This window comes from Lactuca saligna, chromosome 3, assembly GCF_052625555.1.
Source record: "Lactuca saligna cultivar CGN05327 chromosome 3, ASM5262555v1, whole genome shotgun sequence".
Taxonomy (NCBI): domain Eukaryota; kingdom Viridiplantae; phylum Streptophyta; class Magnoliopsida; order Asterales; family Asteraceae; genus Lactuca; species Lactuca saligna.
In genome coordinates this window covers 27,487,809-27,499,762 of record NC_136419.1, presented here as the reverse complement: position 1 = coordinate 27,499,762, position 11,954 = coordinate 27,487,809, and the positions used below count along the sequence as shown (strand labels likewise).

Below are 11,954 nucleotides of genomic sequence, written 5' to 3'. Positions count from 1 at the left end.
TGTAACAAAAACAAACTGTAAGGACCTTCCGAATTAAAAAAAAAAATAAGGACCAAACACGCAAATTACCCTAAATAATAGGGACCATTTGTGTAATTTACTCCCAATTAAGTAATAAAAATAGTGAGTAATGTCGTCAATCCTCGTCATCATAAAGTAGTTTTCTTCTTCAAGAAGAAACGAGGAAATGGTTCACCTTTCATCAAACCATCCAAAAAAAATTATTAGCTTTTTAATATTTACTTTTCAGTAAAACTTTAGATTTTTTAAACCGAATTCAACACTTTATTATTATTATTTTTTTTCCATTTTTACTTTTGCGAAAGATTCCACCAATTTATTCATTTGTTTATAAGATATTGATCAGATTAATCATAACCATGAAAAAAAAAATCAATTGCCACATTATAATAAAATTAGGTGTCAAAAGTATACCACCACTGGCTACATCATATTCGGTTTTAAATTAAGAAGCTTTGAAAGAAAACGTCCAATAAAAGATCAAAGACTATAAGAATTAAGCCACATGAAAGAATGAATACCCAAAAGCCAATCAGACATATATAAACCCCATTCTCTTCTAGATCTTTCACACTTCCAAACCGTCTTTTAATCATCCAAATTCATGATTAGCATGTGTTTTGCATGTAAAATCAACTTCACACACTCCACATGAACTAAAAACACAATCCCACCATCTTCAAAATCCACACAACCCAAGATACAAAGTTAAAACATAAACACAAACTTGAATAATAATAGTAATAATAATAATAATAATTAATAACATATAAGTCTCAGATTCAAAATTTCCTAATATAACAGAATCCCGAAACTTCCTGAACTTAACTATCTCTCTGGGGGGAGGCAAGGCAAACAAACCTCAAAACACATGAATCTCATCTCCTCCAACCCCCAAAAACTCAGCAAATCACTATGCCAAGATTCTGAAAACATACCAATAAACAACCGGAAAAGACAAACATCACTATGTACACTCCATCAACCCATCCGGCCCCACACTAAACAATAGCAAGAAAACACATACCAGAGTTGACTATTGTTTGGTCAAAGTTGCAAGACACCACCTCTTTTCAACTTCAAAGCTCAAATCTTTACACGGAAGAAGAAGAAGAAGAAGAAGAAGAAGAAGAAGACATTAATTATTACCCACTTTCTCTTATACAATTCCCAGGTAAAAGAAATCTGTATTTATCTGCGTTTTCTATAAGATGTGCAGGAAGATGAACAGCTGAATACGAATGTGGAATGGGTCCCATTTTCCCGATGATTTCTTTAAACGTGTACTCTTCCGGAAGCATATCGAAAAGATCCGAACCTTTGCAAATTACCTTTTGAACCCTCGTAGGATTCAAAAACTTATTGAACCTCACCCTATCGACATGACTATAAGCTTTCATTTTGAAGATGAACTCGCTGATGTGGCGAAAACAAAAGCTACAATGCCACCCAGCATCCGCCAACATGATGTCAGATTGTCGATAATGAGCATACGTTGTTTTTCCCGATTGATATCTGTGAACAGACGCCCTCCAACTATTGTTATCCAATAGAAATTCAAACGAATATAAGTAATTTTTTAATCGAAGATGAAGAATTTGAGGGATGTCGTCACACCATCTCAACAGATTGATTGTATGTCGACTTGGAATCTCGTCAACATCTGACATGATCAACAAGTCATCATCTTGAATCCCGGCTTTTTTCAACAGAAAATCCAATGCAAGTCTTTGGTATGCTTCTTCAACAAAAGGGTTTTCACCCTTTTGAAATCTTCCTGGAATTTGACCATATGTTAAACGTGGGGCCACGAATTTGAACTTATCTTGTTGACTCGCGAACACTAGAGGCTTTGGGATTCCTGTGAATGTGGAGTTTGATTCAAGGAGGACAAATTCAGTGACATAAGGGTATAATTCGTGCCATCTTATTGTTAAAAGGTCGACTTCATTACTGAATAATACTGCATCAAATACGCGTCTTGGGAACTCTCGTGTGCCCCAGCCATGGAGTTTGCAGAGATTTTCCATTGATACGTTTTCGTGATAGTAGTGCGGGATTTCGTGGAAGGGTTTTGGTGGTGATTCCCATAAGGGTCGTAAAAAGTAGGAGACTTTTTGTCCGTGGATGTATAAACCGAGGACGATGCTTGGGACCATTACGAAAAGGAAGATGATGGTTTTGAGCTCGAGTCCTCGTAGAATGCATCGTAATCTTGCCATGGTGGAAGGCTTTCCTGAATCCTGCAAATCAAAACGTTTGATTTTCAATTAGAAGACTGAAGCTCGTAACGACCATAAACGAAAGGGGGAAAACAAAAAAGGTTACGATTTCAACGATAACGATTTGAAAGTAGAAAATTCTAATTTCCGAATTTGTAAATAAAGCAATATTAAAAGTTGATTTGGTCCGGATTTCGGAAAGGTAAACCTAAACGGCTAAACCAACAGTGAAATCAGCAAATCCAAGCAGACAATGCAATCATCAAACCCAGAAACTAATTCGAACTGAGAAAAAGGATTAGATTAGAAATTACCTCATCACATATATCACCACAGATATCATCAGATTTTTTAGAGCAATACCGAGATCCCCCTTCTGCCATCGTATAAACTTTATCGAGATATTTTGATAAAGTAGACGTCATCCAAATCTAAAACTCCCCCCAATCGATTAAACAAACAGATCACCCTCAAATCAATCGAGGGTAGACCCAAATCAATAAAACAAAATGAATGAACTTTTTCGCACCCGTAAGATCTCAATGGAAGAAGACGAGTGATTCTTCTTTATCGGCGGAGAGTGAGAGAAACCAGAGAAGTAGATAACCCTATATCGTTGCAAAGAAACGGGAAGATTTGATTTGGGAATAGAAACAAAAACCCAAATGGAAAAAAGAAAAGAAAGAAATGTAGAAAGATTAGAGCAAGAGCATAGGGGATGTGGAAAAAGCTGTTGTGAGGTGTATTAGTATTTTCTTTTTAGAGAGAGAAAGAGAGAAAGAAAGCCTAAGCCTGCGTGTGAGAAGGAATTGTTTTCTTTGGATTTCTCTCTCTTTCTCTGGTTAACGGGTGGCAGTTGTGCATCGCTCTACAAGAAGCCGTTTTGGTTGTCGACCCCCCCATTATCTTTGAAATTATATAATTAATTAAAATATTTTTTGAATTGACAAAATTAACCTTGAAATTAGACATTTTCAATCCCAAATAAAAACTTGTTCTTCAGTCATCGTTTCCACTACAAGTTAAATTATTATGTTAAATAATGATCATTGTCAGAATAACATATTGTATTAAGGTTTGATTTTTAAAGCTCAATAACCATTAAGTCTAAATAATTATTTTATCCTTAGACAAATTTCATAATATTCATAAAGTTTAAAATTATTTATTAGTTTTAACATGAAAGATGTTAAAAGTAAAAGACAAAACAGAAAAGACAAATATGTAAAAAGTTAATGCCTTAATAGCGTGCCGTTAGGTTGTGTTTTTTGAACACTAATTCATTTAGTAATTATGTATAGATTAAGGTAAGAAAGCAACAACTATATATAGATATCCAAATTAAATATTTTACATGATAAGCTAAAAGACACAGACTACTAAGTTTTGTTATTTGAATAACATTATGGACAGACAGTAAAAGTTTCAATTGGTCCATAAATATATAAAGTTTTATACACAAAATATATACTTATCAATTTTACAATAAATATAATATTGATGGAGTTATAATAAACATTGTATTTTTATATTGATTATGATTAAATAATCAATATACTGCAAAAAATGTTTGTGTTTATTTTCAGATGGAACAAAATTGAAAAAGGTCGTACTTATTAAAATATAAACGTTTTCGATAAAATATTAATTCACAGGTTTTTATTAAAAAGGTATTTTAGATATTGGATTATTATTTTGTAAATTGTAACGGAACTAGGTGAGGGGTAGAAAGGTCAAAATAAGAAAACAAGGCGAGTTTAGGAAACGCGTCGTTTTAAGGACTGGGTACATACATAACTTGTGCGCGTCGCGCACAGATAATTTCGGCCCACTTAACGGAAACATAAATGTTATGACCTTGACCTCCAACTTTAAAAACATAACATTAACACCCCTCAACAATCTTGGAATGTCATAAAAGTCAACTTTCTTGTTTAAACAGGTCAACCATTTGGATTATTGTTCGTAATATGAATTAGTCAAATAAAAGTTTAAATACACAATTATTATGGGGAATCGTGTTCAAACCATGCATGAGTAACCCATTCTTAACTTTGGTTTGTCGACTAAAGTTGATATAATACGATTTCTGTATGTTAAAAGGAAATTGAGTAATTTAATATATATATATATATATATATATAATATATATATATATATATATATATATATATATATATATATATATGTAAAATGACCATTTATTTCGGAATGGGACATTCCGGAACATATTTCAAACAAATTTTCAGGTGGGCTGGCCCACTACTATAGGTCCAGAATTGTCATTCCGGACTATCCGTTTGTGTTCCAGATCGGGAATTTGAATTTCAAATTCCGGAAAATAATTTGAAAAAATCTGAACCCTCGCCTTTATTTTGGATCTTGCTCTAACTTTTGATTCCGATTCCAACATGCAATTTCGGATCTTTTGACTTTCAATTTCGATTGTCATTCTAATCTCCAACACGCAAGTCCGATCTCCGGCATGCAACTCCAACATCGAAGAAGAGCACTACGACCCTGTTATTTTACGGGACATTCTTTGCTTTTTCTTGACATAGTTTGCTTGTTTATATCAACTGTTTATTCATCTACAATCGCCGTTACGGAATGCATAGAACACCTCCGAAATGAATTGAAAATATTCTGGAGTTTAAATTAAAGACACCATTATTGTAGGACCAACTGAATAGTAGTTTAGATGTTTAGGTATTGTTAATTTACATCGAAATGTAGTGCTCCATATCTTAAAAGTTCTGGAAGCCTCCGGAATGCAAGGAACTGTTTTGAAACACGATGAACTCGTCTGAAACATGAGGAACTGGTCAAAAATATTGGTCATTTTTTTTCGGAATGAAGTGATAACACATTTTTTATTTGTGCAACACAACATGGTTTTTGATGCATCCATTACACTCTCTTGTAAACCCAAAATTGGCGGGAAAATTTGTGCGACATTCAGAGACAGGCCCGAATGCGAGACTATGTTTCGGAATACATGTTTTGGGAGGTTGTTAGACATTGCTAATGTAGATATGGGTCTTTTGCTTATACATTACGTCTTTTACCATGAAGTTGTCACCGACCCCCGAAGCCAAGTATAGGAAATGGTTTTTGAGATTGGGGGTTACGAGCTATCTTTCAGGAAGAAAGAATTTTTGTCTCATCACCGGCTTCTGGTTTGGTGATTATTTTCCTGCTTCTACATCTGGCACCGCCTTCCGTTCCCGTGTCTTTCGTATGATCCCGAGGAATATCTCGGTCAAATTAGACGATGTTATTAAGGTGTTTAAACAATCACTTAATGAGTTATCAAACGAGGATGCAGTTCATGTATTTCTCATATACCTGTTAAATAAGGGTTTCAATGAGTGGTTGCCTAAATAGCCAGTTACAAAAGAGTATTTTAATTTGCTATCCAACCTTGATAAATAGCCAGGTATAATGTTGTCTATTTTATAATTACTGATTATAATTACTTATCATTACTAATATTTTTTTAGAAATTTATTTGTTAATTAATTTTTTATGTGGAATATATCCATAGGGGATGATAATTTGAGATCAATTGGACTCACAGTTGGAAACTGTATTCAATAAGGTTGACAAGTATATACATCCAATCGAACCGAAAGAGAACCAACCTCAAAAAAATGACATACACACTACACGTGTTTTATACGCTTTTAAGGTAAGTATATGATGAAAATTTTATTATTTATTTTTGTTTGCTAACATTCTAGCAATTTTTTATTTGTTTGTTTGCTAACATTTAGATATGGATTCTTGAAACTTCTCTGGTAAGTAGTTTGTTTGGTACCCGATAACAGAATATGATCCATTGGGCTGTTGCATGGTCAAAACTGAGGATTTTAAATTTTTTTTTAATGCAACCAGTTTTTATAAATCGACGATGTATGGTTATGTAATTATTTAATATTTATTTATTTTGTAATTTATGTTTATTTATAGTTTTATAATTTTTTTAGCAGAATAATAGATTCATACAGAAGTTGGAGCCGACATAAGTTGAGATGCGTGTTGAATGGTGGATAGTTAGCTCGACATGTATTGATGGTCCTGATTTCCCCGACATTGAATTTTACAGGGTATCTTCCCTAACACCATCACCTAAAAACTCCCATACCCATGAGCCTCGACAAAAGAAGGCACAAACAGATGATCAATCCCACCCGCCACCACCAACATTACCAGCTGCTGACCCATCAACTGACAAGGAACGAAATATTAGTGACTTGAAAAATGAGGTCGGTCAATTGAAAAATGAGCTCGACAAATATCACGAGCAGTTAAGGTCAATGGATGAGCGTTTAGCAGAGCATGAAGCTACTTTAGTCATGGTCCTAAAACTAATCAATAAGACTCCTGGAGACGATTTTGGTACCGTACATTACAATAACAATGACTTATGGGACCAAGATTTTGTTGGATTAGGTGTCTAAACCCATAACTATAATTGGTATATACTTGAATTGATAGATGCAAAAGTCCTTTTGGGTTGCCTTTACTCTTGTAACTTGACATGATGATTATTAGAGAGAAGTTGAATTTATTATTTGGAATAATAAATTAGTATAAATGATTTATTAATATGTTATGAAAATAATATATTAATTGGAAATCATGTTGTTTAATTAATATTTAATCAAAAATTAATTTGGAATTAATTTTCGGATTAAATGAATTAATTAGAAGTGCAATGGTTGTTTTGCAAATTATTGATAGTTGTGAAACTGGGCTCTTGGACTCCTTAGATAAGAGTGGACGAAAATTATAGGGTAACCCTATAAGTTTTCGTCCAAGGCTTCTAATTAGGGAGTTCATGGCTGCTTAGGCCTTAAGCGGGAAATTAGGGTTTCCACCTTAAAACCCTAGCTTTGGGACTAAGAAACCACAAGTATCTAAGGAGGCTAACTCCTTGGATTTTTGATGACTTTATCCTAACCCTAGTAGAGTCGAAAATTCTTGTGTGCCTCCTCCTCTCTCCTCTCATCCTATTGCAAAGAGTGTTTGTAAGCTAATAGAGGTGTCACATTTAAGACACTTGCTTTCAAGAGTTCAAGAATCAACAAGGATTAATTGTTATTACTAAATAACAATTGAGGTATGTATCTAAACCTTTATTTTCGAGTTTTATTGATGCATATTAGGGTTTCTCTTTTGTATTCAAGTTTGCATGTTCAACTAGTGTAAACCTAGATCCTTAATTTAGGGTTACATGAACACATATGATTTGTAGTTATGCTCAAAACTCATCAGTTGTATCAGAGCCTAGGATGTTTTTTAATTGAACTTGATGCAATTGTGAATCGTTCAAAGGATAAGGGAGCAAAATCGCCATTCTGTTCATAAAACTCAATGAGTTCATGTTTGGAACTCGACGAGTTGGTCCAACTCGACAAGTGCATTGCACAGACTCGATGAGTTGGCCTGTCAGATCCCTGATTTTTTTGATTTTAATAATCTTGGCTTGATTAGGATTATTACCTTCATTCGTTTTTCTGCCTAAAATTGAATTTTTTTTTAATAAAGGTAATTGAATATCCTTATCAAAATTAATGATTTGGTTTAAATCCTTAGATAAAGATAAAATTAATTGCTAATTTAATTATTAAAGATTTAACCTAGTATTTTTGAAAAGTTTTAAAATATCCCATTGGTTTCATGATTTAAAATTTAATTAAATAGTTTAATTTTGAAATCTTAAATTCTAGAACCCTAGTATTTTAGATATATAAAATAGGGAAATCTCCAATAAAGTCCTAAAATTTTGGTCCGGTTTACGTTTTAGTCATAAACTAATTTTTGTTTACGAAAAAATCCTAAAAACCGGCAAAAGTATGCATTTTGACCCATTTTGACCGGTTGGAACCGGCAACAAATTAATTTTGGACTATTTCATAAACTAACCTAAAATATTTGGACTATTTCACAAAATGATCTAAAACATTGGGATTTTTTCTGCAAAAAAATATTATGACTTTTCTGCAAACAAAAATCTTATTATTATTATTATTATTATTATTATTATTATTATTATTATTATTATTATAAACAAGTATACTAATTTTTAAATTCATTATTATTAATATTTTTAATAATACATATAAATAAACTTAAATAAAAATATATTAAAGAAATTATTTAAAGGTGAAGGTGGTGGTGATGGTAATGCTTTAAGCATTGAAATCACTGCTTGTGTGTCCTCAGTTTGTATATGATCATTTCAAATTTCTTATTATTGTTTTCAATTCAAAATATTAACACTTAACAATTTAAAAGAAGTTGCATATTTGTAAAATTATGTGTAAATAGTTTAAGATAAAAGGATTTCTCACTTTGTATATAAAATTTCTTAAGGTAGAATGATTTCTTTTCAAATCCAACAGATCCACAATAAATATTTACATTGGTGGCCCATATCAAAATTCGAAAATATTAATTAAAATATCTTATTTAATAGAAAGTAATATGATTTATTTTGCTTTATCACACTATATCTGATATGTTTCCAAAAAAACCACAAGGATAAATAATGAAAAAGAGCAACATACATGTTGGTAATTCATAAATACTTACACACAAGAGATACACGCATATCACATGCTCACTATTTGTAAACAATTTGAAAAATCAGTAGCTTCTTTTAAATTATTAAATGTTAATATTCGGAATTAAAAACAATAATAACAAATGTGAAATGACCATATACAAAATTAGAATATACAAATAGACATTCATGATTTCAAAGCTTAAAGCATTACTATCCGCTCAACCTTCACCTTTATAAAATATCTTTAATATTTTTTTAATTTAAATGTATTTATATGTATTATTAATAATATTAACAATAACAAATTTAAAAAATAGTATACTTATTGTATTTTTAATATAATAATAATAAGGTTTTTGTTTGCGGAAAAACCCTAATATTTTTTGTTTTTGCAGAAAAGTCCCAATATTTTGGGTCAATTTATGAAATAGTCCTAAATTAATTTGTTACCGGTTCCAACCAGTCAAAAATGGTCAAAATGCAAACTTTTGCCGGTTTTTGGGACTTTTTCGTAAACAAAAATTAGTTTAGGACTAAAACATAAACCGGGTTAAAATTTTAGGGCTTTATTGGAGATCCTATAAAATACACCCTTATACTATACAAAATTAAAAGTTTAATTTATCTATGTATAAGAAAGGTCAGTCTTACCGTAATTAGGTCTCATTCACGAAGTTGGTCTATAAGGGGTATTTAAGGAAGCGGTTATCACAACCCCAAATTAGAACGGTGGAAACGTCTGGGGGTGGATGAAATGACTTCATGTATAGTATTATAACAATTGAATAGTAATGAAACATAGCAACACAAACATTCATACATTTAGATTTCAATTATCACATTGTTTACAAACACAGTTGTTCCAAAAGTTGAATACAGATAACTGAAAATTAGGGAAACATGAGACGACAATGTTGGCCCTCAAGAAGGGTTGAGTACCTGTCGACTGGTTCCCTGAGAATACAAGTAATTTTGAAAAACGTCAACTGAAAAGTTTGTGAGTTCATAAGCGTTTTTGTATAAAATGGTTTTGTACTTGTTTAGGATAGTTCTCATCGTACTTTCAGAAAATCCGAAATTTTCTATGAAAATAGTTTGTAAGTCTTGTTCCAAAACTGTGAATGTATGCATGCATGTCCTTTGTTTTCTTTTGTTTGAAATTGTAAAGAGTGTGTTCCCATAAATTCCTATATTTTCTTTAATATGAACTGAAATTGTAAGTAATTCCTTTGTATATTTTCCTTGTAAAGTAATAATGTATATTTAAGAGAACTTAGTTTGTTCAGGAGAGGATTTGGTATTGATTTTTGATGGTCATTGGAATGTTTTGTATTGTTGTTTGTTGGTTAAAAATGTGTAAAGTTGACTTCCTTTTCTCAAGTAGATCTTTGACGTACACTAAATCTAAAAGAAAACTCCCCTAGAACTACTTTTCATGAATTATTTTAATGAGTTTGGTGCCATAAGAAGGAGTTTGTGGCCTAGGAATGGCCGTTAACACTTGGTACTCCTCACACAATGGGGATTTCGGCCATCTAGTATCTTAAAATGGAGTTTACGGCCAAGTGTGGCCCATTAGGGGGGGTTTACGGCCAAAGGGAGCCCAAATGAGGGTGTTTTCGGCCATGGGTGGCCCAAATGATGGTGTTTGCGGACAAGGGTGGTTCTCATGGATGTGTTTATGTTTTTAGCTTATTGGAAACTCAAAAATAATGGTCTTATAACTCAAGTATCCAAGGTTGTGTCACAATTCATGTTCTTGTGTTAACACTATTTGATTCTTGTTTGATTTGCATTGTTTACTTAAGGCTTACTGCACATGAACTCTAAGTGTATATTATATAACATTATTGTATCAAGGTTAAACATTGCATATACTCTTATATACAAGGTCCCTTAGTCTTAGTTTGACTCGAAATTCTATAGTTGTCACATCAGCATATAAAATGACCGTCACTGGGTATCCATTCTTACCCACCGCACCCTTGACTAGTCGAGGATCGTTAGCCAAATGGGATTGATAGGACATTAAACTCTCATTAATAAGTATAATGAAGTAAATAAAGTAACTAAATGTTTTCATAAAATTTCCAATTTTAGTTACTTTAGGAAAACGTGAATTTGATGCTAATCCATGAAATTGCACATTAAACTTTATAAAAGTCGTTAGTGGAGCGTGTGTGGTTAACCGGCACACTAATATGGACTAATAAAGGGTGAATTGGGTAGCTCGTAAGTTATCATAGATCAATGGAGTGTGTGTGGTTAACCGGCATATTGATTAGGTGACAAATGACATCGAGAGTAGAAAACAAATTTGCATGGTTATTTACACCTTGTTTGTGATCATCGGTATCCCAGTCACAAATGGAAAGAGCATAATCGAGATTAAACATGCCATTGAATAGTTGAATGAATCTCAAAAGATCTAGGAATTTCATTTAAAACCTAATTCGTTTAAAATTTCATTTTTTATGGTGAAATTGGTAAATTGTCATTTACCTAACTTCAAATAATTTACAATTGGATTACGGCATCCCTTTTCTGAATTGTGAATTATTGTGTTGGGTCCTAGCCTTAATATTTCATTTGGGTGTTGTATTAAGGATTTCTCTATCTAATTAAAACTTGTCCTTCTTCTTTTAGATTTCAAATTCAAACAACGCTTCCGGTTCCTCCAACCACAACTCTATGAACACCTTCTAGCTCTTGAGCATTTGTGCCAAGGTCACATTCGATGGCTCCAACTTCAATGATTTGATGTGCAACATCAGGATGGCCTTGTGATTCGAGGATAAGGAATATATCCTTGACAAAGAGTTGAACGATATAGATGAATCAAAAGCTACTTCTGAATAAATAGATGGGTATAGTGCCTACTGCAAAGACACGACCAAGGTATCGTGTATCATGGTGGAAACTATGACTCCTGAGCTACAATAATTTTATGAAGACTATTGGCCTTATGAGATGTTTAAGGACTTGATGGAGAAGCACCATCAAAGAGCATGTCAAGAAAAGTATAAGATAGCAAGTCATTTATAGCTACCAAGATGTAGGATAGAGAGTCTGTCACGACCCACCTGCAACACATGCAACGCTATGTGGATCGTCTCTTGAAGCTAAATGTGAAATTT

The 11,954-nt window shown here is 32.7% G+C and overlaps 1 protein-coding gene across 1 annotated transcript; it reads right to left on the bottom strand.

Moving 5' to 3' along the window:
* Positions 1 to 748: 748 nt before the first annotated feature.
* LOC145034887 (uncharacterized) lies at positions 749 to 3,107 on the bottom strand. The gene is made up of 2 exons (XM_078983445.1): positions 2,558 to 3,107; positions 749 to 2,264 (listed from the first exon to the last, which is right to left on the bottom strand). The coding sequence occupies exons 1-2, from the start codon at positions 2,666 to 2,668 to the stop codon at positions 1,167 to 1,169; spliced, it is 1,209 nt and encodes a 402-aa protein (XP_078839571.1). The 5' UTR covers positions 2,669 to 3,107; the 3' UTR covers positions 749 to 1,166.
* Positions 3,108 to 11,954: the final 8,847 nt, after the last annotated feature.